This window comes from Mesocricetus auratus, unplaced genomic scaffold (genome assembly GCF_017639785.1).
Source record: "Mesocricetus auratus isolate SY011 unplaced genomic scaffold, BCM_Maur_2.0 Super-Scaffold_100004, whole genome shotgun sequence".
Taxonomy (NCBI): Eukaryota; Metazoa; Chordata; class Mammalia; order Rodentia; family Cricetidae; genus Mesocricetus; species Mesocricetus auratus.
This window is the reverse complement of record NW_024429189.1, coordinates 31,125,905-31,153,843: the sequence shown is the minus strand read 5'-3', so window position 1 is coordinate 31,153,843 and position 27,939 is coordinate 31,125,905. Positions and strand designations below refer to the sequence as shown.

At 43.1% G+C, this 27,939-nt stretch overlaps 1 protein-coding gene and 1 long non-coding RNA gene across 2 annotated transcripts in view; one reads left to right on the top strand and one right to left on the bottom strand.

The window, feature by feature from the left end:
• Window positions 1-2: 2 nt before the first annotated feature.
• Window positions 3-10,915, bottom strand: LOC121140364. The gene is made up of 4 exons (XR_005877155.1): window positions 10,839-10,915; window positions 3,721-3,873; window positions 1,308-1,454; window positions 3-170 (listed from the first exon to the last, which is right to left on the bottom strand). It is a non-coding gene; the product is annotated as an uncharacterized LOC121140364 (long non-coding RNA).
• Dpp4 (dipeptidyl peptidase 4) overlaps window positions 10,844-27,939 on the top strand; it is a gene marked incomplete at its 5' end in the record, with an annotated part of 81,376 nt that continues 64,280 nt past the window's right edge. Inside the window, 1 exon segment of the mRNA NM_001310571.1 lies at window positions 10,844-10,933. Coding sequence (NP_001297500.1) covers window positions 10,844-10,933 — 90 coding nt within the window.

Below are 27,939 nucleotides of genomic sequence, written 5' to 3'. Positions count from 1 at the left end.
AATGGATCTTGATGTTTCTTTATTCTTGAAGCAATGGCAAGACCTCAAAAATGAAAGGAACAATGGTAATACAAAGGAAGACTCCACAGGTATCCACCGAGCCAGCCACAGTCCTGCAGAAGATTTTACGTCTCTGCCTCTTCAAACCTCACAATACTGCTTGCAGGGCCCTGTTTAGAAAAGACAGTGAGGCACAGCCTGAAGTAAGTCACCAAGGTCATGAAGAACAGAGGCCTTGGGACCTGTTAACCTCCACAGTTCTCAAATGCTGGAAAGCTGACACACTAGACTGACCACCTAAGTCTGGTAGGTGTACAACATCACTTCAACCTTTCCAACGTCTACTATAGAAAGATTATAATACTTTTCAGATGTACTGAGAGTTTTAAGTGTTCATTTAGAAAAGAAAAAATAGACAGTACATGTGCTATCTCCATCCCCTCCCCAGAAACTGGTGTTTCCCCCTCCCCTCTGCCTGGATCACTTGGAAGGGAGGATTCCCTTTTATATGCTTTTGCTTATGTTTAAGCTGTCTTGTATCCAGTACAATTATCCCCCCACCACATCCTAGCTCCTCAAGAGGCATCTAAGCCTGCTGCTGTCCATTCCTCTCCTCCTCCTAAGGGAATCCCATTTATGCGCTGCCCTTCGGCACTCTGCAATGTTGATCCACCTGGCTTTTCCTCTTCAAAATCCCCTGCAATTATTTTTAGCCTGTGGGTTGTAGTTTTCAACGTTTCAGTCATTTTTGAGTCTCTATAACCTCCACCAGTATTTCCATGCTGTGTGATATTCCTTTGTGTTATCTTTTTCCAAGGAATTCAAAGAACTTGATGAGGCAGCCCTCCACCCACATACTCACAGGAGGCAAAAGGTCTCCTCCCTGTTTTTCTCCAGTATGGAATTGTTTGACTCTGGAGAAACTTGTTTTTCCAGCTGTGAAGTAGCAGCTGACCAGATGTTCTTTTCTACACACTGAAAACCCACATAGAGTCCAGTGTAGATGGTGTGCTACCGCCAATGAGAGACTCAGAAGACACAGACAAAGCTTCCAAATCTTTGGGCAGGTGGGTCTCTAGCAGCAATGAAACTAGGCAGAGAGATGGGCTTAACCTTTTCATAATGTGCCATGTGTTAGGCTACATGCAGAGAAGACATGGAATAAAACCCAGCCCCTCTACCTTGGGCAGTAGAGACACAAGTGAGTCAGCATTTATTCATTTAGTGAGCCTGGAAACTCTTAATAAGCAGCCAGCATGTTCCGATCACTAATTCAAGTATACATCAGCAAATGGACAAACAAACACCTTTTAGGTTACTGGATGCAAAAATGTATAGCAAATAATTCTGTGTGCTCTAGATCAAGCCCTCTGGGTCCAGGTGCCATCTGCAGAATGCAGGGGAGAGCGGCTGTCTCTCTGTGACACAATTTCCTCAGTAGAAGACAGTCTTACCTAGGACACAGATGAAATAAGAGAACACTGGATTAATGGCTTTTTTCACTACTGTGACCAAACCCCTGACCAAAAGCAACTTAAGTGGGGAGGTGTGTTCTGCTCAAATCTCAGGACAGTCTACCGGGGCAAGGAAGGTGTGGCAGCAGGAATGGCTTGCAGCTTCGGTGGCAGAAAAGTACTTAGATTCAGGGATATCGGGAAGAGTGGGGAGAGGGGCCAGAGGAAAAGCTGGGACTAAGCTGACAGTCTGGTAGTCTCCATTTCCCCTTTTTTTGTTTTTATTTTTTTCAGTCCATTACCCCCCCCCCCCCCCCCGCCCATGTGATGGTGACACTCACATTCAAGGCAAATCTCCTTTCTTTGGTTAAGCCACTGAAAAGGCCTAAATGGATACCCTCAGGACGTTCTTAATCTAGTCAAGTTCATAGTCAAAACTGACCACCACACATACAAAGAGCTTGGGTCTAGAACACAGTAAGGGATGCTTTGATGTTGGTGTGTGTGTGTGTGTGTGTGTGTGTGTGTGTGTGTGTTTACTCTGGCACCAGCCTCTATGGATACAATGTGACCAAACACCCTACTAAAACGTGCCTTCCTATAAGGTATGACCTCTGACTTCTGAATGTCTACTAAAGCCAAACTAAACAAAATTCCTAGCAGGGAGACATTATACTTTACAGTTCTGAAGTGAAAGGGAAGGAGGCTGTATTTAGTTCTTAGAAATGCAAGCAGCTTAAGCTATGCATGGTGGGCACAGGACTTAATCCAAGAAATTGGAGTAGAGAGGGAAGAGGGTCAGGAGTTCAAGGCAAGCTTCACTTATTAAGCTTCAGGAGCCAAGAGCTGTGTGTGATCCTGTCTCAAAGGAAGAAGGGAGGAAGGGAGGAGGGGAGGGACACACATGTGCGCTCGCGCGGGTACACGCGCACGCGCGCGCACACACACACACACACACACACACACACACACACACACACACCAGACAGACACAGAGAGAGGAGGCTGGGAAGAGTGTAGCTTAGTTGAGGTTGGGGAGGAGTTCTGAGGACACTTGGCAGACAATGGCTCAAGGGATTTGAACAATCTTTGTCCTGTTGCAGAGAGTGACTCTAGCTTTAAGCAGGGAAGTAACAGAGGCTGCCTTGTAGGGCAATGGCAGGAAGACAGGCCGGTCAGAAGAGGCTGGGCACTGATCCAGGCTGGGAAAAAGGGAGGCCTGAGGCAAGGTGAAGGACTGGAGGATGCATCAGAGACTTATTGAAGAGGTCCAGCTGTGGGGACAGAGAGCTGCCAGTCGAGGAGATCTGGTTTGGGCAGTGTGCAGGTGGTTCTTTTCATCAAGGGGGCATAATCTAGGAAAGGATCGTATCTGATGAGTAAGGAATTTGTGCTGGTCATGATTAAGATGCACTTGATAGGCCTCTGAGTCATCCAGATAGGGACCTTCTCAGGACTTGCAATCCATGAGAGAGATACCAATCAGAGAGCTACCTGGAGAAACCACTGGTACACGGAGGTATGTGAAACCTCTGGAAGATCTGTGATGACTCAGGGATCATTACACCTCCACAACTCAGGGAATTGGGTTGTAAACTTTTAAAGCCAAGGGCAGATAATTGCTGCTTGGCAGAGCCAAGCTTGTCTGGCTGTAAAATCTTCACTTTCGTCTCCTTGATGCCTTTCAGGCTGCAGTTGTCTCTGTGTGTTGACCACATTGGTTGTGTTTACTTCAGCCCAGCACGGGTGGCTTTTCTAAAAATACAAACGTTGATAAAGTATGGCTGTCATCCTGGAAGCAAGATAAGGCAGACAGGAAGTCCACCGACTATTTCCGTAAAATACACTCACGGGGTAGAGAAGGAAGTTTGTGCAGGGTATGTTTGGCACAGGGTTTCAGAATCAAGAAGGGCCACGGAGCTAAGGCTCCAATAAAATGTACGGACAGTCCTATCTACCTCCCCCAGGCTCCGTTGGTCGAAATATATACAATCTGATAATACAGAAAAGGAGAAAGATGTCCTGACCTTGAAGAAGATAAAGTATTACAAAAGAGAATCATCATCGTGGGAAGGAGATTGAAAAAGAGATAGCAAGAGCTGGAAGGGAAATGGAAGGTGAGGCACTTACAGGAAGGATCCAGAAAAACTACCTCATTCAGAATGAACACAATGACCTCCCAGTTCCCCATTCTGAGAAAACCCTTCAGGAAGACCTTCAGAGCCTGGCTATTTCTGGTGTTTGTTCCTAAGCTTTGCTTGCTAACCTTGGGTAAATTACAATTGTGAGTGGGTTTGGAAACCCTTCGATAATGGGGACACGCCTGACTCATCTTGAGATCTGTACGCTGCCGGGCGTGGTAGCTCTTCAGCAAGCATGGAACATGTTTCAGCTTCCCTTGGGGTCAGTTGTAGTTTACCTGCGAACACATTCAGGATGACATAATGGTGGATGTAACAGAGAGTCTTAACTGTGAAGACAGAAACATCTCTAATGAAATCTTCAAAAGTATGCATCAGAACATGGATATTTTTTAAAATTTAAATTAAAAACAATCTTAATTGACATACTGATCCCAGCTCCCTCTCCCTCCCATCCTCCCATGACCACCCCCATCAACCCCTACCCCACCATTCCCCCATGAGGGTGAGGCCTCCCATGGGGGATCATCAAAGTTGGACACATCATCTGTTGCAGGGCTTAGGCGTCATGTATCTAGGCTGAGAGAGCAGCATCACTTCACAGGGAATGGGCTCCCAAAGTCCGTGCACTAGGGATAAACAGCTGGCCAGAACGTGAAGTTTAATAAATTTTTAATAAATTCAGTAACATTGTCTTTTTATATGAGATTGCTTTTGAAGGTTTTTACCAAGTATTTTAGCGATGGTCTAGACATATATCATCAGAATTATTGAGAAAGTAGGGTGGGCTGGAGAGGTGGTTTGGTGGTTAAGATCACTGACTGCTTTTGCAAAGGCCGGGTTTTAGGCCCCAGCATCAACAGTGTGGCTTATAGCATCCATGTCTTCAGTTCCAGGAGATCCGCTGTCCTCTTCTGACTTCTCCCAGCATGGTGCACAGACATGCATGTTAGAAAAACATACATACATGTAAAATAGACTTGAAACACACACACACACACACACACACAGAGAGAGAGGGGGGGGGCAATGAGAAGAGAAGGGAATCGGTAAGGTAAGCACAGCTTTTAGGCTGCGTAGAGGACCTAGAGACCAAAGAATGAGCTGCTGAACAGTTAAAGAGGAGCGTCCTCAATGGCATCTTAAGGTATGTAAGATCCCAGAACTGCACCCCCACTCTGTGTCATGGAAATGAATGAAGGGAAACACGCAAAGCTTGCCTTTTCACAACTTACTGTCACATGGGAATCATCCGTCATCACACGGGATTTGACAACATCCGAAGACAGGCAGGGGAGTGTGAAAGCTTTAGAGCGAAAATGAGAAAGGCTGAGGTCTTCCCTCATGGAGTCTGTTGGCATGGGAAAGCAGGAGGCAGGCTCACTAGAAACAATACGTACAAGGGTTGATGTGAGGAGCATGTGGGGTCTTTGCTGATAACACCTGAGTTGGAAGCATAGGTCAAAGATGGGGATGCTGGTCACCATCTGGCAACCTTCACCATTCTGGGCAGATTTCTAGAAAAGGTTGTAAGTCTGGGGCCTCACTGTCAGATATGGTTTTTGTACATACTGAGTCTCAGCTGTAGAATCTCAGAGGTTCATGTTTCCAACGTGCATGTGGAGCCAGCACACCGACGCATGATTGATTTAGAGCAACTGGAATGGTCATGCTGGAATCATACCTACATGTTGAGATTGTATGCTGAGGAAGGGCAGTGTCAGGCTTGCTCTTGCTCATGCCAACATGTATTTTTATGATATGTGCATTTACTACAATTCTTTCTAAAAATGAATGGCATACTTCTTTATTATTCTGGTCATTATTATGTACTTTTTCCTTATTTTAGTTACTCATAGGAGGATAAACAAAATCAAGAAGTCTTCTTATAAATCATTTCATGACTTAACACTTAGAATAGAAAAATATACCAGCCTCCCTCCCCCTCCCGAATTTGAGAGGTTTTTGTTGTTGTTGTTGTTTGGTTGGTTGTTTGGTTGTGTGGTTGGTTGGGTTTTAGTCTAGTTTGGTCCCTGGCTCCAGCACTATTTCATTAATCCTTGCTATTTCTCTCCCTAAATCTTAGGAGCCATAGTCCATTCCTACCACCCGAGCCCTAAAACCGATCCATAAACATCTCATAAACATCTCTCACATCACCACTCTCCCCTCTCATGTGTGTGTGTGTGTGTGTGTGTGTGTGTGAGTGTGTGTGTCTGTGTGTGTGTGTGTGAGTGTGTGTGTGTGTAAGTGTGTACCGCTCAGACAACACAAAAGAAGAGCTGTCCTCCTAGCTACAGCCATTTTGAAGAATCAGATTCTACGAATGTAATGTATTTTCTCATGAATCGCATAATTATTTCTTAAGGGCAGAGGTTGAAGTAAGCAAGTTATTCAAATTAAGAAACCCACACACTCTCCAAAGAGCACCATCAAAAGAAGAGCACAAAGGTCTTGGAGACAGGCTTGGGGCTGGTTTAACAGGTATTTGCTGAGCACTTGAAGGTAACCAGGTGAGCTTTGATCTGAGCCCCACAGGAGGTCTGCTTTGTGGCAACAGGATCTCATCTTCAGGGGTAAGCTTAGAGTTCCCTGCTTGGAGGGAGACAACTGTCCAGTAAGGAGCATCCCCATCCCGCAGCTCCTATGCTCTGCCCCTCATCATTTTCCCTACCCCCTGCAGCCATATAGCCTCTTCCCTCTCCTTGTTCCACAGTAACATCCTGTTGCCTCTGGGCTTCCAGTTTCCACCCTAGGAGCACACAGAAGAACATGAGGTTTAGTGGAAGAGACAGGTGAGAGAGTAAGTGAGACATTTCCATTCTCCTCAAAGAGACAGTTTAGTAAACAATAAGCCTTAACTAGGCTTGTGCTGGGTTTTTTTTTCTGTTCATTTCTATTTGTGCTCCCGTCCATCCCCTAGGGAGCAACCCTATGCAAACACAGGGCTCAGCCACAGAGAGGCAAGACATTGAAAGGAGAAAAAACTGCAGCATGTATTTCTTTCTTCTGTTTTACATCTGCTCTGCCCTTCACTCCAGATAACTTCAACTCAGGTTCTTCAAAGGAGTCATTACTATAATAGTTGCAAGGATTCTGTGGTATTCCTGAGTGTCTGGCCTATAATAATAATAATAATAATAATAATAATAATCATCATCATGATAAGTGGTACACCATTATGAGCATATGTAACTTTCTGTCGCAATAGCAAAGTACTTGAGAGACTAAATTTTTAAATAGAAAAGCTTCTGTTGGTTCAGTTTTGGAAAGTTCAACCCATGGCTAACTGGGTCTATTGTTTGAGCCTTATAATGAGGTAGAGTATCACAACAGGAAGCATTGGGAAAGAGCTAAACTGCTTTTCTCATTCCTAGAAAGCAAGCTTTTTGTTGTTGTTGTTGTTGTTGTTGTTTGTTTTTGTTTTTAAAGACAGGGTTTCTCTGTCTTGTTTTGGAGGTTGTTGAATTTAAAAGGAAAGACTGGAGACTTGCATTCCTCTTTGAAGCCATGCTTCCATGAAATAAACACCTGCCACAAGAGGAACATTACCTAAAGGCTCCACTACCCACTACCTCACAGCAGCATCACTTCGGAGAAAAGTTGCTAAAAGTGGACCTTGGGGAATATCTAAACCATGACAATATGAGGTACTTAACAATGGAGTCAATAGATAGTAGCATTTTAAGTTATGGATTGACTCAAGCAATCAGAAAAAAGTCAAGAGTCTGGTAGACAGAAATCTGACATAAGTCTCTGCTACTATAATAGAATATCACAGACTGGATAAATTATAAGCGTCAGAAATTTATCTGACTTACAGTTCTGGACACTGAGAAGTGATGAAGGCCTTGCTGTGTCAGACAACAGTGGAGGGCATCCCACAGTGAGAGGAGGAGCAGGGAAATGCACAGAGTTCCCACCCTCTTCTTTTATAATTAATCCATTCACAGGAGCTAACCTCTAACCTACTCCCACAATCATGGACTCATATTCATATTCACGAGGGCAGTGCCCCAACAACTTAATCACTTCCTAAATGTCCCACCTCTTAACACTGTCATGATACCAATTATATTTCAACAACAGTTTTGGAGAAAGCACTCACATCATGGTAGTCTTATCAGTAAGTTTCCAGACTCAAAAAATTCGTAGCCCATGGATGGAAATTCACAGCCTGGTGGAAACAGGTCTTTTCAAGAAAGGATTCTGACCCAGGATGCTGTCACTGCACACACCTTAAATACTCTCCCAAGCCTTCCTCAGTATATATGAAATTTGGGGTGCCCTATGAAAAGGGGTGTACTTGGACTCTCATGTGAGACTCATGTCTGCTGGAGTAACAAGTGCTTTTAATGCCTGAGCAACATCCTTCCAGTGTTTGTAGACAGGGTCTCAGTGTGTAGCCCTGGCCTAACTGGAATTCAGTATGACATTGAACTCATTGCCTCTGCCTCCTTAGTACTCAGGGTAAAGGTGTTCTGTACCATGTCTTCCACCAATTTCTTATTTCCCCATTACTATATTAGTTATGCCAAAACATAGGGGACCTCCTTGCAGGTGGCTACAATGGCAAATGAGTGCTTACTATTTGAATTTCAGCAACTGCCTTGCTCCCAGGTTCCAGGAGAGGTTGAAGGCACAGCCATGAAGTATTAAGTCACCAGCTTTCTAGAGCTGCTCAGACTAGCTACCACAAGCTGAGTGGTTAAAAGAATAGTGATTTGTTCCCCAGTTCTTGAAGCTAGCAGTCTGAACTTAAGGGGTCCTATATAGAACATTCCTTCTGAGGGCTGGAAGGAAATATCTGCTCTTGTCCTCTTTGGCTCTTAGGTGACCATCTTCCCCTTCTCTCTATGCCATTTCCCCTCCGTGAGTGTCTCTGTTTCCCCATTTTATAAAGATATGAATCATGTTGGATTAAGTCCTCATTATTTAACATGTAGAGAACCTATTTCCAATTGAGGACCTTTAGAAGATTCACTTGGTATCACCAACTACACAAATGGGATCTCCACAATGAACAGAATTTTGCCTGATCTTCTAAATGATTAAGCAGGCCTGTGTAGACACATTGGACCACTGGACAGAAAAGGCAAGTTCCGTGGAAGACACAAGCCCACCAGATACCACCAGGCAAAAACAAACACTGGTGCAGAGACTCAGATTCTGTCAGGCCTTCTCCCATCTGGTTAATGTCTCCCCCCTCAGAGCTTTCCCTCAGTGGTTTTGTGGGTAGCGCCCTGTGAGCAGAGAACAGTAGAGAGAAGCATCCTTCTTTAGCAAGGAAAGCTGGCACAGCTTTTGGGATAGCTACTAATATCAAAGTCCCACTCGGGAAGTCTTCCTAAGACACAGAGCCTTGAGTGGTACATCTGCTTTTCCATTCTGTGTGGGAAAAGAGTGATGGGCCAGAATGTCATCTATGCTGACTCGAGTGGTGATTAATGGTTGACTAGCTGATTGAGGATTTACTAAACACAACATCAAAAGACTGATGCATGAAAGTCTCTCAAAATGTGCACTGACTATGGAAATAGTTGTGTATGAATGGAAGATTTATCCCCGAAAACAAGATGATCTATTCTATAGACTCCATCCAATGACCTTTGGTGCAGGCTTACAGGGTAAACCCAAGGCAGATGTGTAAAGACTACTGTAATTGCCCCACTATTGTAAGTGCCCCAAGTGCTGAGAGCAAGGGACAGCACTGAGCAGGTCTCTTAGGCTTTCTTAGACTGCCTCTTCAGCTTCAACTCAAGACTCCAGTAAATCTTGACTCAGCTTCTTCAGGTGTTAGGAGAGGGAGGCAGAAACAGATCGGACACTCAAGACATAATGAAGAGGACATTCTATGTATTTTAGACCGTTTGTATGGTATGCCACAATGGATGATGATTTATACAGAAATGCGCTCCTTTAAATCGTGGAGACATGAAAAGCCAAGGTCAAGTGACTTCGGTATTTTGTCAGAGTCCTGCACTCTGAATTGAAGCTCCATAACTTCGTGGCAGAGTGACTTGGTGGGGTGACTTAGTGTCCCCGTGCATAATCCTCCTCCCTGTGTAATAACACAGTAAACTGTAGAGCCATGCTAAAATAACTTCCATGCAAGTGGTAATGTTATTTTTTGTGTCTTGATAAGGAGATGCCCACAAAATAACTGAAAATTCCCTGGGGAGGATTAGTCCAGATATTCAGCCTGAAGTGTCATTCAAAAGTGACCAATCACCCTTTGTGCCCTTTGCCAGCCTGATCGCATGGGCACTCAACTCCTTCTGTCAGCACGACATGCCACTTCTCATGGAAAGAGAGAAGTGGCAGTTAGTTTCGGCAGTGAGCTGTGAATCTGCCAAACACCATGCCCTCTTGGACCTCAGCTCCCAACTCCCTCGTTTGTCCAAGCAAGGGAGCAGATGTTAAACCCCAATGTGCAATGTCCCTTTCAGCAAACGGGGATCGCTGTCCTCCGTGTCCCCCCACTCACTGGCGTCCTGCGTGCCACTCCCCGGCTCGCCCAGCGATCCTTCCGCACTCGGTCCGCTGCCCCGAGCCCACTCTACTCAGTGCAGCGAAGCCTTTACCCTGAGCCCGCCTGGAGCTAACTAATGTTTAACTCGGGCCGAAACTTGGCGGCGAGTGCAGGGCGACTGCGTGCAGAGCAGCGGCGCAGGACGTCCGTCTCTGCGCGCTAACTTCTGCCTGCGCTCAAGCCCCAGAGCTCAGTTCAGAGGAGCCGCCCGACCATGAAGGTGAGTGAACCCCGCTTCGCATCTCCCTGGCCCCGGGCTCCGGCTGTGGGTGCTGCTTCACCAAACTATCCACAAACTGCCCTAGATTTCCTAGAAGCAACCAGGAGCTACCATTAGGCGGAAGCCGCCACGGGGCCGTCCTAACAGGTGAAGGAAGGGTCCCTGTCTCGTGCACTGGCTTCTCTCTTAGATCTGTGGACTATCCTATTGGGACCCAGGTACTGAGCCTTGGAGATCGGGGACAATCACCCGTGGACCGCACGTGGCAGCACCGTCTCTTGGCTTCAGACGGGTGGGTGGGAAGAGAGAAGCCAACAAGATCACAAGATCATGCTCGGGGCCAAAATTCAAGAGTTCCTGCCTGAATGAACCCCAAACCCCACCAGTCTTCTGGTGCACCTGCAAAGCCCTCGGCCTCTGAAGGGGCCTAGGTCCCAACCCTCTTCCCAGAGGAGGGACAAAGGCTTCTTTTTAATTGTTCGAAACCTGACCTGCTTGTAGACACCGTGGAAGGTTCTCCTGGGACTGCTTGGTGTAGCTGTGCTTGTCACCGTCATCACCGTGCCAGTGGTTCTGCTGAACAAAGGTAGAGACCTTACAACATCTTAAAAATGATAGAGCGATTGGAGATGGGGTCAGGTGACATTAGATCGCATAAAGTGGGTTGAATTTACTGGGGACCTGGACCAGTGTACTTGATTATAGTCTAGAAGACTGACAAGACTCCAAATAACTTTGCTACTTCTGGGGGGCTCCTGTGCTTAGGGTGTAAGCTTTGAGGCTTCCTTTTTGTTGTGTAAAACACACACACACTTCCTGAAACTGGGAGAAAGGCTCGGTTTCTTTTCATTAAATGTTATTGTAAACATCTTAATGTCAAATTGATTTTAGAAGGATGTGGCTGTGGGTCTTGCAAGGAAATAAGGCGTCCTTTGAAAATCTTAAACGTGGCAACAGGAATTTCTTAAATGGAGTGGGAAATGAGCAAGCAAGGCCCATGATATAATTTCGAAAAAAAATAGAAAAAGAAACACAGGAAACCCAGCGACTTTCTTCCTTCAGGTGTGATGAGAGTTCGTTGGTTGTAACATTCAGTTGTGGAGAAGCAACTATTTGACCATTTTAGAAACACTGCAGCACTAAATCGCCACCACTTGTAACAGCTAACATCTTGACCTGGAATCAGCCAGCTTGTAGTGGGTTATTTCACTGAAAGTCTCCTGTATGCATTTTCAGCTTACCAGACAGAGCCTTCCGGTTTAGCTCCAGCTTTTGGTACAAAACAGACGCCACTATTGGATGCCTGGGAGTGAGAATAGCGAATGCGGGTCTCCTCTGACTCTTCTCCTGTGGGCCACTCTGAATCACCCACTGCACACTATGAATGAGCCTCTCTGGGTGGAGGTGTAGTCAAGTGGTCTTAGTCAGATTTCAAGGCAACAACTGAAAGTTCATATGTAGAGCTATCAGAAACATCCCATTTCATGATGGAGCAAAGGTACCACAGGTTAATAATTGAACCCACTGCTAATGATACTGAATTCAGATATCAGTGGTTACTATTGTTTTAAGCAATGCAGTTCTGTTGTCCCAGAACTAAGGAGGGTCCAAAGTTCAAGACCATCCTCAGCTACAGAAGGAACTGAAGGCCAGCCTGGAAGATACGAGGCACTATCTCGAAGTAAATAAAAAGTAAAAACTTAAGTAACATTCAAAAGTCCATGTGAGGAAAAGATGAGCCATATCTAGAATCAGACAATCTCAAAGTAGAGCCTGAGAGCTTATTTTTTCCTTCCCAAAACCACAGAGGCATCACGGTATCCCAGGAAAAAATGTAACCACAGAACTTCCTCAAGGGAAGCTAGTGGGATTATGGTCTGTGGATAAGCCCACTTGAGATGGGCAATGAATAATCTTGGGGCCCAAGTCGTGAACTGGCCTTCCAAGGGGCTTGTTCAAATTATCATTAACTGTAAGGCTTTTTATTTTATTAGATAGGGTGTGCAGACTCCAGAGGGTCGGTTGTGTCCTTTCAATGAACTCTGCCTTTTCTCAACAAAATATCAAGGATGTTCTGCTGCAGAGGGCTTCCTTGGAGACTCACATATCTCCTTTCACTGACTCTTAGGATTTAAGCTAGAGAGGCCTGAGTACACTGCCCAGAGGACCAGAAGGAACTCTCCTAGGGAATCTGGAAGAGCTTGAAGCATTACAAAACATCCATGGCTTGAGTGGCAACACACAATGATCATGTTCTGTGCTTGGGGATTCTAAAGGTCTGAGGGCCAAAGAAGGTATAGCGGGAGCAAGGAGTGGGCTTGATGTAAAGCTATGGGAAGTTACACACACACACACACACACACATACACATATATATGTATGTGTGTGTGTGTGTGTAAGTGTGTGTGTGTGTGTGTGTGTGTGTGTATTCTCCCTTATGTATTAGTGTTTGCCTGCTCCAGGTATCACTTGGATACCTGGTGCCTGTAGAAGTCAAGAGTGGGTAGTTATTCCCTGCAACTGGAGTTACAGATGCTTGAGAGCCATTGTGTAGGTGTTGGGAATTACACCCTGATCTCCAAGAGCAACAAGCTTTCTGGTGCACTGCTGAGCTATCTCTCTAGTCTCCTCCCCTTTAATATATGGGGGAATTTCGAGCATGCCTGGACTCCTGGGCTTGATAATGGAAGAAGGGTGGACTGGAAGGAAAAGCAAAGAAGGTGGCCCCCAATTTGGAAGCTGGAAGCTTCCACTCAGATATGAATGAGTACACTTTTGTGACCGGTTAACCTCAAGAAAGTGTGGGGGAGGGTAGCAGAGAATGCCTCCTGGGGACCTGATAGAAACCTGGTTTCCTGGTAGCTTGCTTACACTTACATTGTTCTTTCTTTCTACTTCTGAATTCTGCTGCATTTTTTAGATAGAAAACGAAAGTCACCTTGTTTCAACTCTTACCGTATCTTAAGGCACAGAGATGACAACCCAGGCATGTAGCATTTCCACTAGGTCAGCAATACCTTTCCTGGGCTGTGCCACACAGTAAGGGATTCTTACAGGAACTCAGCTTCATCCTGGTGAGATGGTGAGATGGGGGGGTAGGGGGACCCACCCCATGCCCAAGGGTTAACATCACACCACCTCAGGCAAGGTTGAAGCAGGAAGGGAGGAGTGGAGAGGGCAAGAGAAAGTGGAGTTGTGGAGGGAGAAAGAAGAAGAGGGGAGGGAGATTTCATTGAAAACAAAAGAGACCCAGAATATGTGCAATGGGAAGAATTAAACAGCTAAAAGGACAGGGGAAGAAAAGAGCAAACCTAAGTTCTTCCCCTGAGAGGCTAGTTAGTTTGAGACAAGGTCAAGCGTTTCCATATGAAATGCTGATGCCAACAAAACCAGATGCACTAAACACAGGGAACTGGGGAGGAGAGACTTCAGACTATTGTCTTTTTTATTTGTAAAGATAAAAAGCTTCCTGAAGTCAGACGTTAGCTGAGAAACGCACCGCACCTTCTCTAGGAATAAAATAAAGCTTCACTGCTTGGTATATGTGTAGTGTATGTAAAGCTAAAGCTACTCTTCAAACTTCCACTTCCCTTGTTAGAGACAAGTTACATTGCATTTCCCAGAGAATCAGCCACGAAACATGTCATCGACACACGTGTTGCCTGTCAGAATAGCCAACAGCCATTCAGAATTTGTGATTACTTCACTTTATAGTGTGTGTAAGGATTCAGGCATCATGTTGGCCTGCCCTCTGTCACCAGGCAGAGTGCACTCAGGCAGTACCCTGGTCAGCTTCAACGTATTCCTCAGGCAGGTGCAAAGGACCCTCTAAAATAAAAACCCAGCCCGCTTCCGGTCTCTTTCCCACCATTCCCCTGGGGAAGACAGGACTTTTCCTGTCTTCCTCTTCTGTCCTCTCTGTGTCTCTTTACCTCTTTACTTAGCCCCTCCCTCCCCTTTCTAATAAAACTTCTCACTTAACCTCCATCTGCCTGGTGAGTTTGTCCCTTGCCTGCCATGGAGCACTTTATTATAACTGTGTAATATTTGGAACATTTAGTTGTCAAATAGCTTTATTATTCAGTTTAATTACGAAATGAAAATAGCCCTCTTCTTTTGTCCCTTTCTCTGCTCCACAGTAAATGTCCTTAATACCTTCTTTTAATTGGTAAGAAACTTCCCATCCACCCCCAGTACTAAAAGAAAACCCAAATATGAAGAGAAAGGAGTCATCAGAGAAAAGATAACATCTATAAAGTCTGCCTGAGAAAATCCAGGATTGATTCCCAGTTGAAATGAGCCTGAAAGAGAGCTTTGTGTATACCAGAGGACAATTCTCCATAGCCTGCTCTGAGCAAGCGCAGTTGACTGTTGTCAGCCTTCCTGAGTGTTCCTGTCATCAGTGGTTGGTCTTTTCCAGGCCAGCAATTTGGGCTTTCTTTTCGCTAGGTATAGCGTGGCCCCTTAACTTTCTGTGCCTTGGAAATCCCTTCCTCTCTCAAAAGGGATCTGAGATGGAGAGTCAGGATTGTTCACCTGGTTAATGGTCAAAGAATGACAACCTAAAGGGACTGTCCACAGCTGGTGTGGTGTGCTTTTAGTGTTAATTACCGAGGTCCCAGGGAAAGGTGGCTGCAAAAAACACAGAAGCAGCTTGCTTTGTGGGGGAGAAGGTGTGCCAGCAAGTGTTCACTCTGTGTGCCTTGTTTTGGGCTGAGGGTTTCCATGTATTTCTCATTTAATCCTTAAGAGAACTCTTGGAGAAAGTCGTACTAGTATCATTTCTATTTGAAAAAAAAAAGTTACTTCTTCATGAAGAATGAATTTCTCCAAAGCCTGAGGCTACAAGCATTATCTCCTAGATTATGGGTGAGGAATTCGGGTGTGGGTCACCTTGGGATTATGGTTTAGGGTCTCTCCTGAGGTTGTCACCTGGAAGGCTAAGAAGAGATAAGGATACTATGCAAGGTCACTCACCTAGTACTTAGCTAGAGACCTAAGTTTCCATGCTATGAGCCTCTTTAGTCAGCAAGGCAGATACATTCTCTTGAAGGGATAACAAGAAGATTAAAAGCAGGAAGGCTTGGTGCCTGTCATGACTTAGTCTCAGAAGTGGCCATCACAACATGAATTCTGTTGTTTGGTAATAATAGTTCAGAACAACCCCGATACAACATGGTGTGTGTGTGTGTGTGTGTGTGTGTGTGTGTGTGTGTGTGTGTGTGTGTGTGTGACAAATACTGGGCCATCTAGGAGGATGGATGCCAAAGAAATTAAGAAACTTTCTCAGTTTTCTATTGAGTAGAGATTCACACATAGACCACGTGCCTCTAGCTGATACTTGACGCTGTTAAACCCTGCTGTCATTTTGTTAGCTTGTGATCAAGTGTAAAATCAGCCAGGTCTTATTAACATATTTGTTACAGCTTTTAATTTACATAGCTATGATATAGAGTCTCCATTGTTAATCTCTATATCCTACGTATTTTGAGGAAAAGACCCTGTTCCTATATAAGGCTATATGCAGGCAACAACTTAAAGAATTAACATTCTAGCCTTCCCCATCCAATCACCCTTTGTAATGTTGGAGAATCCTGAGGATTATATTGAGGGGCCTCATGAGTGCTGGGCACATGCTGTGATCATTGGGGTACCCCAGGCCATCATCTGTGTTTTTGAATGGTCTTATTGACAGTGGAAGTGAGCCAAGAGTCACAGTTCCATGATGCCACCTGCAATAACAGGAGAAGTTCCTTTCAGAGACCTCCACTCACTGAGGTGAAGCTGGGATCCTTGACTTCACTACGGAAAAGAATTCCAAGACACGCCAGTATGAGCTGGAGTTCATTACGGAGAGATTTTTAACATAGAAGGTTAATGGAAAGAGGCACCCAGGGAAAGAGTAAGATACACCTAAGTGTAGGTATGACTTTCTCAAGAGGAAGTTGAGCTTAAGTGTTTTTTACAATAGCCTTATAAAAAATCTTGGTGCTTTCTGAAGTTACATCTCAAAGGGTTGCTAAGGAACTCAATGAGATCATAGGGTTGTTACTGAGTGCACTGGACAGGATTACAGCTGATAAGATAAAACCCAGCACACAAGGTCATACAGGGAATTAAAATGTTTATAGGCTTGTTTGTAAGATATCCAGAAAATTGTAGGTTCTCATCTAGGACAAGAGTACTTTGAAAGGCACATGTGCTTAGGACCTAAACATGGTTTGTGACTATTTAAGAATCCTTATTGAAAAGATCTCTATAGAAAATGAACATTTCTATGTAGACAACCTTTTCAGTGAAGTTTGTTAATGATATTCTAGACCCTCAGCTGGTGAGTCTTGAAGCAGATTCCTGTGTGTGTATGTGTGTGTGGTGCGCATGTGTTGAAGGGGGGGTGTCTTTTCCTTCTTATGTCCCCTTAATTGTTCCTGTTTTGTACCCCTGCTTTATTAAGTAGTATTAATAGTAACATCTCATTTCAATTAATCACCAACACTATATTACACTTGCTGTGTTTCTGGTACAAGTTATATTATTCCATCTAATCTTCACAGAATAGTCAATTTCAGAGAGATAGATAAATAGATAGATAGATAGAGAGAGAGAGATTGAGAGAGAGAGAGAGAGAGAGATTCATATCATATCTTGAAGACACTAGGATATGGAAAACGTAAGGATGTACAAGTAAGTTCAAGAAGCCAAATCTTTTGTCTTATAACCTCCCCTAAAAACAAAAACAAACAAAAATAACCTCCCCTAAACCTGCCAGTTTTCAGAAATAACTGATTTGAAGAAATGCCCCCCATGCTCCCCCATCCACTCCCCAGGAAGGGTGAAGCTTTCTATGGAGGTTCATCAAAGTCTGCCACATCATTTGGGACACGGCCTAGGCCCTCCCATGTGTATCTAGCCTGAGAGCGTATCCCTTCATGGGGAATGGGCTCCCAAAGTCCGTTTATGCACTAAGGATAAATGCTGGTTCCACTGTCAGAGGCCGCATAGTACCCAGGCCTCCCAACTGACACCCACATTCAAGGGGCTTGGTTTGGTCCTATGCTGGTCCCCCAGTTGACAAACTGGGGTCTGTGAGCTCACACTTGATCAGGTCAGCTGTTTCTGTGGATTTCCCCAGCATGGTCTTGATTTCTTTGCTCATCCCTTCTCCATCTCTACAACTGGATTCCAGGAGTTTGACTCAGTGCTTAGCTGTGGATGTCTGCTTCTTCTTCCATCAGCTACAGGATGAAGGCTCTAGGATGGCAAATAAGGTAGTCATCAATCCCATTATAGGGAAAGGGCATTTAAGGTAACCTCTCCACTATTGCTTAGTGGGGTAATCCTTGTGGATTTCTGGACATTTCCCTAGTGCCATATTTCTCTTTAAACCTACAATGGCTTCCTCTATTAAGGTATCTCTTTTCTTGCTCTCCTCTATTCTTCATGGGAGAATTGGAGGGAGAGGAAACTGGGATTGAAATGTAAAATAAGATTGTTTCTAAATCAAATAAAAATTAAAAAAAAAGAATTGCCTTGATGGCCAGTTCTTCAGAGTTAATGTTTAATCATTGTCTTATGGCTGAATACTAGTCCTTTCACTGTTGTAAATCAATATCTTGAAATATTTCCACCTTTAGTCTTCACAGCTCTATTATGACCTCTGTAAGAAGGTGGACTCTCAATTTTATAATAACCTGAAACCACAAACTTAGCACTTCTGAGCTGGGTTATTAGTTAATAGGAATAGGGTTTTCAGTTTATGTAGTACTTCAAAAGTATAGTTTCATATGAAGCTGTCTATGGCTTATAGATCCTTTTTTCTCCTTGAGCATCCGCACTGGTATATACATTTCTTCAGTATTTGGTTCACTGTGTGAAAAATAGATCCATGAGTGGACATTATGTAATTTACCCATCTTAGGTCTGCAAAAAAAGCAATTTAAGTTAGAGTCAAAGCCTGTAGCGATCTTGTTCTTAGCTTTCTGGGAGTCATGGTGGCTCTGAATGTTTAAGTGAGGAATGTGGGATAGCAAGAAGAGATTATAAATCTGGGACCGCAATCCTTGCCTTCCTGGCTTCACATTCTCTGAGAGAACTGGCCCCTATTCATGCCCACTTTACTTATTCTCAGTACCACAAGTCTCATGGGAGAATCTTACTTTTTTTTTTTTTTGGTTTTACGAGACAGGGTTTCTCTGTTTTGGAGGCTGTCGGTCCAGCCTGGCCTCGAACTCACAGAGATCCGCCTGCCTCTGCCTCCCGAGTGCTGGGATTAAAGGCGTGCGCCACCAACGCCCGGCGAGAATCTTACTTTTTTTATACTTATTTATTCTTCTATTCCATACAATAGAATTACTTCAAGCCTGAGACTTAGAGCCTCTTCAGGGCTAAAGTCCTAGAGTAACTATGGCAGTATTTGTCAACCCAACAAGATATTTTTAAAGACTTGTTGTCAGTATGGAGACTATGATCCCAGGAAATGTACATAAGGACCACTGTCCTCAAACATTTATAATCTATTGCAGGCACATTACAGGCAAGTGCAGAAGTCAATTCAGATGGTAGCAAATAACTGTGACAAAAGTAAAATAGGATAGAGAGATGATGTATGCGGAAGAGTGTTTCTTTTAGTCCAAATGTAGACAGAAAGTTCTGTCCTGCCTGCTCCTGCAGCCATTTAGTCCCAAATAAACACAGAGGGTTATATTAACTATAAATTGTTTGGCTGATGGCTCAGGCTTTATTGTCTAGCTCTCAATTATTAACCCATTTCTGTTCATCTCTGTATCTCCACATGGTCTTGGCATACTGGTGATGCTCGGATCTCTTGCTCTCTGAGCAGCTGCATGGTGTCCCTCTCTCGACTCTCTGTCTCTCTTCCCAGAATTTTCCTAGTCTGATAGCCCCACCTATACTTCCTGGGTGGTTACCGGCTAATCAGTGTTTTATTCATCAACAAATATGAGAAACATATATACAGAGGGACATCCCCCATCATCTCTTTTCTGTCTAAACAAAGAGGAAAATTTTAATTTTAACAGAGTAAAATTATATATGACAAAAGTTATCAAGCAAGAACTATAGTTAAAATATTTAGTTCATTAACATTTGGCAAAATTTAAAGAAAATATTCTATCATCTATCTTATCTTTGAGTCTAAAGTTTTATATGCAACTTATCTTTTATCATATCTAAAGAGATCTCAGAAGGATAATACATAAACTCTAGAATTGACAGAGACATCTCGTTTCCTGGACAGTCACCCAAAGTTTCTGTGTATCATTGGAGCATCCATCTTCAGCCCATAGGCCATAAAATGTTTGGCAGACTTCTCAGCAAAGCAGGAAATTTGAAATTGTCCCCACCAGTATTGGCACTTCATCAGTCATTTTTCTCTGTGTCCTGCAGAATGTCTGGCAGACTCTTCCATAAAGCAGAAGCCCTAAAGAACTTTCCCATCTTGTTTTGGCAAGTTCAACAGTCACTTTCTTGTGGATCCTGAATGTCCAGTTTATAAGCATATAGTCAAACAGTCCAGGCAAGAGCAGTTTCTTGCCCAAATGGCTAGTCTTGCCATATTGAAATCAAACTCCGTAAGGAACTTCTTAGATGTCCATCTTCTTCTCTGATGTAACTGGTGTTGCCAGGAGCAGTTGTGTCTCATTTTCATGAAAAATCCTAATAAACCATTCTAAATGCCATATTCTGTAGGTCTTTGAAGGTTTTGAAGAATACCTATTCATTTGAGATATATCTCTGTATATCTAGAAAATCTAACTAACATAAGTTTTGACTATAGGTGACTATAATTTGCATTTAATTACACTTTTTTTGGTTTTTTTGAGACAGGGTTTCTCTTTATTGGTTTGGAGGCTTTCCTGGAACTCGCTCTGTAGACCCGGCTGGCCTCGAACTCACAGAGATCCTCCTGCCTCTGCCTCCCGAGTGCTGGGATTAAAGGCGTGTGCCACCAACGCTCAGCGTATACATTACACTTTTAAAGAACTGTGTAAACACAATACCTAAACTAGAATAGAAATATATATATATATATAACAAAATTGACCTTAAATTTGTATCAATAAACCAAAATCCATACCAATGCAAAGTATTCATTTCTATCTCATATTCCCTTTTTTTCTTTAGAAAGAGAATGATTGTGATCAGTAACCATTTATAACCAACTCCACTTAAATAAAAACAAACACTTATAAACAATATTTGGGAATGTGGGCACAGTTCTCTCCAAACTGCTTCCTGCTATTTTAAGAGTGCTGTCAATCCCATGGGGGTCCTGAGAAACCCAGAATCATGGTCAACTCCGGGCTGGAGTAGTCTACAAGGCCCCATCATTCCAGCTGTCTTGGATGTTGGATTACCTGGGACACTGCTTCAGGGGGACTTGTTTGATAAAACCATATTAGTCTGGAAGGAATGCACAGCTTTCCATCTTTTGTGGAAACAAAAGCAGAGCCTCTTTTCCAAAGTAACAAGTCCTTAGATTTAATTTTTGGAATCAAGACATTTTCAAAATATATAGGCTGAACTATTCCATCAGCATTTATAATCAGCTGTCGGTTAGCAGCTGTTGCTCCTTCCTCAGCAGTCAAACAATTCAAAGACAACACAATAACATACAGTATCCAGGCTCTCTGTGTATTACCCATCTTTATGTGTCCTTTCCCCCTCTATTTTTTATTATTATTTTTCAGTTTTTTTGAGACAAGGTCTCTCTGTGCATCTTTACTTGTGCTGAATTCATTCTATAGACCAGGCTGGCCTTGAACTCATAGAGGTCTGCCTGACTCTGCCTCCAGAGTGCTGGGATTAAAGTGTTTGCCACCACACCCAATGCTTATTGCCATAGTTCTGTAGAGTTTCTAGGTCCATGTCACCATCAAGAAGCACGCTACTGCCTGTTCATAAGTACTATTTAATTGTTTGGTAGCAGGGCCTCTTAAAAGAGCCATGCAGTTTTTGCTGTTAATGCGGAATCAGGAAGTCTCTCTTAATGGAGCCTAGAGCCTCTGTTTTCCTATAACAAATAGAGCCCAATCAAAAAAAAATGCCACTACCAAGGAGCATGTTTGCCTCTGTTCTTTTGTGTTTGGAATCCCTTCCTAGGCTCTCTCAGGATTTATGTGGTTAAGTTGCCTCAATGTTGGGCACTATTTGTAGATGGAAATTTCTGTCCCAACTGGTCTCACAGCCATTTAGTTCCAAATAAACATACAGATGCTTATATTTACAATGTTTGGCTGATGGCTCAGGCTTTTTATTGTCTAGCTCTCTTAATTATTAACCAATTTCAATTAATCTGTGTATCTCCACATGGTCTTGGCTTACCAGTGATGCCCACACCTCTTACTCTCTCGGCAGTTACCTGGCATCTCTCTAGGGACTTTCTGTGTTTCTATTCTCAGAATTCTTCTAGTCTGGTAGCCCCCTCTATATTTCCTGTCTAGCTAGATCCTGTTTGTCCATAGGCTGAAACAGCTTTATTCATCAACCAATAAGAGAAACATATATTCACAGCATACAGAAGGACATTCCCCATTATCCAAGTATGATTCTGAGCTACTGGAGGGTTTAAATATAAGTATGGCATTATATTAGTGCCACTGAAAATGTATGTCTCTGAATCCTGTGTGGATAGTGTTTTGGGGCAGGAGCTAGTTTGTACCTGTGGGAGGAAAGATGATGGTGTTCTAGAGATGAAATCAGTTTGTTTGATTTAGTGAACTGTATTTCAGAGGTAAGTCAGTGTAGGAATGTGAGGAATGAAGGGAGGAGAGCAGAGGGTTCCTAGAGCCACTGAGTGAGTAGCCCAAATGGAGAGTTTTCATGAGCTAATCTGCAGAAATGCCTCAGGCCAATTCTCCTCCCAAGGTCAGGCTGGGGCCTGCTCTAGAACACTCTCCTAGACCAGCATTGCAATTTTCTTACTCAGCAAATATCCTTGGCATATATTGTAAATGGTGGCACTCTGTCAGGGGGAATGTAAAGATGATAGCAATGACCTCTGTCCTCTGTCCTCAAATGGTTCACAATATTTAAGGAAACCTGAACATTAACTGCAACAAGAGACCTGAGAGCTCTTCTAGTAAATGATCAAAGTGCTATGGGAGCGTTCAAAAGCAAATGTCAAGCATTATCCAGAAAAGTTTATATGGAAACTAGCCAAGCCCGAAAGATTAATGATTCCTGGGCCTGGGTATAATTCTTCCACTTCCCCAATCCCCAAGCTGACTCCAGGCATGCAGGTTACATCTATATTGTCAGTTTGTGGCGATTTACAGACCCAGGATTCAGTATGAAGATGATGTTGAATGGGATACTTTTGTCTGCAGGAATCCCGAACCTGACCAGTTGTGTAAAATGCAAATCTTATCATTGGGTTATCATCAGCAGTTTGCTTAACTGGGAGTATAGAAATAAGGCAATGTTTTAGTTTGTTAGTATCAAGACCAGACAACACTCTCAAGGCCCAAGGTCTTTTTGCCTTTGGAATCTGTCACCCTCACATTATTTGGCAGTTTTCTTCAAGGGTGTCTTCTATGGGATCTTTCATGTCTTTTGTCCTGGTTGGACAAAGCTGTACTATAGCCGATACTATAGCTTACAGCATCACAGGGCTCCTTCAGGGAAGCAGGGGATGCTGCTCCTCCTCTATGGCCTATTATATCAATGGGGAAACTATTTCTAGAAATCCCCTGACTTGAGGCAGACTTTCCTTAATTTTTATTGGCTAAAATGTTGTCTCTTCTCTAGTTTTAGATTAACTATCGGTAATGAAAATAGATTGGACTAGACTAACAAGCAAATAAGCATCAGCCTTTCTAGAACTGAAAAGGGACTTCTTTAATGCGGAGAGAAGGGGCCATTTAAGCTGAGTTGAGCATTCTGAAAGGCAGAAGAGAAATGGGCTGTGCAGACTGTCATCCGTCTTGCTGCTGCCCTTTGTTCTTTGCATTAGGAAGATGTAAGTTCCCAGCTAGCCCTCCTCTCCAGAAAAGTGAATCTTGTAACTCTCTCATTTTAAGACTGTATTTTGACGTTCCCTTTTCCCAAGGGCATGTTGACTCCAGCATATTCCTTATCTTGGCCTCCAAAGAAATTATAAGCAAGAAAAAAAAAACCCTGAATTTTCAATATTTAAGATACAAGCTTGAGACAACAGAGGAAGTCAGAAACATTTAAAGAAAATTGCTATCTAGTCTCTCATAAGAGGACACAAAAACTATCACATTTTATCCAATTTGCAGCCATAAACCTTGACAAAGATAGTCAATACAAAATGAGCAAGTACATGTTTTATATTTATTTGTTTTATTTTTTTGTATGTATGTTGTGCCTGCAAGCATATCTTCGTATTATGTGCTCAAAGAAGTCAGAAGAGGGCATTAGATTCCCCATGATTGGAGCAACAGATAGTTGGGTGCTGGGAATAGAACATGGGGCTCCTGTAAGAGCAGCCTGTGTCTGCCCTACAGAACCATTTCACCAGCCTCTAAATGAGCAATTTTTTTTGACAGCAAAAAATAGATCTACAAAAATTAATTCAGGAAAAGTAAGACTAAAATTAACTAATGGTCACAAAAACAAAATAGACAAGTAAAATAACCTCAGATCCCTAGATATTGTGACAGTTTTACATGGCCAAAAGAATCTAGCTGATGTCTCAAGTTCTTTAAGTTTTAGTGTATGTGTGGGGGTTGGGCGTGGGAGACAAGGAGGTGGGGTTGGTTATTAATCCAGTGAGGTTGTGGTAATCTGTTGAACAGCAATAGAAAACAAATGCAGTGATCATATTTAAACACAGATAGATCATGTCCTTTTAACCTCAGAGCCATTCAGTGGCTTCCCATCTCCTTAAGGTGAAAACAGCTATTGCAGCGATCAGCTGGCTATCTAGCCTGAGCCCCCCTTGTCTGAGCTCCCTCCTGTCTCCCTGTAGCTCGTGTCACTTGCTCCCCTCACTCCCGGGACTATTAACCTGAGTCTGCACAATACTCCCTTGCTCATTTTCAGATCTTGTCTCAAATGCTTCTTAACCATTGACCTTTCAGACTCTCCTGGGAAAAGCAGAAACATCCCGAAATGAACACTCCTCTTCTCTCCCTCGTTTGCTTTCCCCGTGGCACTTATTAACCACCTAGGTTGCACCATTGCCAACGTCTTTGCCCCCAAGTCTCCCCTTTCAGAATGCAAGCTTCCAGAATGCCAGTTTTTCATGTTTTCTTCAGTTACATCTCTAGTGCTCAGAACACTGAAATGCACTGTATGTGTTGAATAAGTATTCTGTGAATTAGAGTTAACACAAGAAGAATATTCTTTAACACCCGTTTATTTGTGTGCGTGAATGCTCATGCCATGGCCTATGTATGGAAGTCAGAGGACAACATGGGGTATGCAGTTCATTCCTTACATAATATGTTCATAAACACAGACTCAAATCATCCTGCACTAGATCATGCAAAGCTGCTGCCTGTACAGTGCCAGTTGGTTTGACAAAGAATGGCACATTCATTCCACTGGTGTAATTACAGTCTGTTGAAGAAAGACACTTTAGATTGTGCGTTCAAAGAATGACATACAATGTCCCGATCAACTGGCCAAATATATGGTGTAGAAAAGGAGCAGAATAGAAGGTGGGGAAGAAGAGGAAAGTTTGGGCTGAGCCGGGAAGGACTGAGGCATGATGAGGGATGGTGAGAGGAGAGAACTGAGCCTATGGACACAGATTGTGTACTTATAGGGCTGTCATTAGCACATAAGAATAGGCAAATGACTCAAAGAGGTGGCAAGGTCTGGCAAGCGTTTCCTTATGAGGGATCCTCCTCATGTATACTTAAGGACTGGGAAGAAGTAAACAGTGAAGAGAAATTGAAACACTCGAAGGGGAAAAGATGATATGATGACCATGACCTTTGCAAGTCAGGAAACCGAGGCTATGAGGCATAGGATGGCAGGGGTTGTCAGAAAGGAAGACTCCCCATCCCTCTGAGCACAGGAAAAGACCTAAGCAAACAGGAGAACCAAATATACAATGATGAGCCCAGTAGAACATGAGTCCCTGTGTAACTTTGATGAAGAAGAAGTAAAGTTTCATTAGGTAGTTCTATACTCTTCAAAATGTATTATCACAGGCATGTGTTATTCAGCATTCTGTAATTTTAAAATCTAGGAATCTTTTAAAGAAATGGAAGTAATCTTCATTGAGCCTTACCTCACTAGTTTTTGAGAAAATCACGTATAAGAGAGAATGGCAATGGATCAGATCCTCCTGGAAGTTGCCATCCTTACCACATTCTAGAGGCTGCTCTCTGAAATGTGAAGAGAAAGCAGCCACCTCTCATGTCACCTCCAGGGACAGGTGAACTTTCAGTTGACTGCCTATTCCAATTAGCTGCAAGCATTGGATTTGTACCCATAAGGCCTCACTCACTTCCACAAGTTCATAATATCTGTTCTCATAGCATTTACCATGTGCAGTTGCTTGCCCAAAGGTTTAGAGGTTTAAAAGAGAGTCACAACTACATCCCTTGGAGCCTGTTGCCTGTTCAGTTGTGGCTTGGATGTTTATTAGTCATGGCACTTTGGTTATGACTATCTGTGCCTTGATCTACTTATCTTTAACACTGGCTAAAACTAAGATGAATAAGTGAATTAATAAAAGACACAATGCCTAAAACTATCCAGGACATCAAAAGAATAATAAAAGAGATATAAACGTGATTCTGGACACATTTCCCAAGTGTTTTGTCTCTTAACAGTCCTAGGAGTTGAAAAATAATAACACTTGCCATGTGCTCCATGATACTAAAATTTTGCCTGGTAAACACTGGAAAAGGAACCATTTCTGTGGGACATTTTCCAATGATTGCTTTTCCTTGGATCTTTGATTAGGAACATCTGTCCCAAAAAGTCGTTTTGTTGATTATGCTTATAAATATTTCTGGGAAGTTCTTCAGTGAGTCAATATTAGAGTTTTCCAGCTTCCCTAAATGATGGGTATTCTTCCAAACACCAGCTGACCATTCCCAGCTTGCATGACAACACCCTCTGTCAATATCTCTCCACAACTATTTTCAGTTGTCATCAGAAAAACTACCCCCTAAATTGAAGCACTTTGATATGGCCTGTGAGTCCTTTATCCCTATACTTAAGAAGTTTTCTCCTTCACCAGTTTCTTACCACTTCAGATGACACTGGCCCACACTGCCAGGCAACTTAGCAAGGCATAGGTACACCTGTTGTATTAGTTTAGGCCTTTGTTGTTATGTCTTGTTTATTCCCAAGAGAGTGCTATCAAGGGGTGAGAGAGTAGCTATAATCAGAATAAAGTTTAGTTTTGCTTCCAAAAGAAGCAACCAAGCCTGTGGCCCTCAGTATCACTGGCTCTGTGTGTGGATCCTCCTAGACCTTCCCTTGGCAGCGGTCAACATGGCTCATCGTTCCAAACCAATGACAGCATTGTTTCATCTTGACCCAAATATGGGTCCCATTTTGCTCTGTGGTGCACTGTAGGGCCATGCTTTTATTGCTTCCAGGCCATCTACATCACTCTCAGTGTCTGTTAATCTAATATTGACAAGTGTGTGCCTTGTTTTATTGCTCACTGTTTTGAGAAATGTCTAGGTAGCTATTTAACACTCCACATTGGCCATATGCGTTTGTAAATAAAGTTTTATGGAAGTACAACACCATTCATTTACTGGCTGTAATGACTTCTGAGTTATAAAGGCTGCCTTGAATAGCTGTAGAGTTTCCTAAATCTAGGTCTTGAATAAAGCATATTGGTTATGTTACCTCATCTCATCATTGAAAACTCCCCTAAGCTTTACAATGATATTAAGTCAAATTTGTGTATTGGAAACTCGAGTCTCTAAATGTCTGTCTGTCTTAGCCATTTTGTGTTGCTATAACAAAATACCAAAGATTGGGTAATTAGTAAAAAAACTAAATTGTCTTACAATTATATTGGATGAGAAACCTAGGATCATGGCACTAAATAGAATTCAGTGTCTGATGAGAGTTTTTCTGATATCTCCTCAATAGTAGAAAGACCAGAGGACAGGACAGAGGGCATGTTAATTTATTCCAACTGTTTTTTATATAAAGTTCTGATTCTCCATGAGAGCAGAGTGAATATGACTCAATCACTTCCTACAAGCTCTGCCTCTTAGTTTTTTCATTTTCTTCCTTTTATTGAAAATAGATTTTTTTTTATCATACAATGTATCTTGATTACAGTTTCCTCTCCCTCTCTTCCTCCCAGTTCCTTCTCCCCTCCCATCCAGATCCATTCCCTTTTTGTCTGTGGTAGTTTAAAAGAAAATGGCCCCCAAAAGGAGTGGCACTATTAGGAGGTGTGACCTTGTTGGAGGAAGCGTGTCCCTGTGTGGTTGGGCTTTGAGGTTTCAGATGCTCAAGCCAAGTCCAGTAAGACAGTCTACTTCCTGTTGCTTTTATACCAACATGTAGCAGCTCCTTCTCCAGAACAGTGTATGTGCTGCCTGCCTGCCACCATGCTCCCCACAAAGATAATGAATTAAAACTCTGAAATTGTAAGCCACCACTTCAATTGGATGC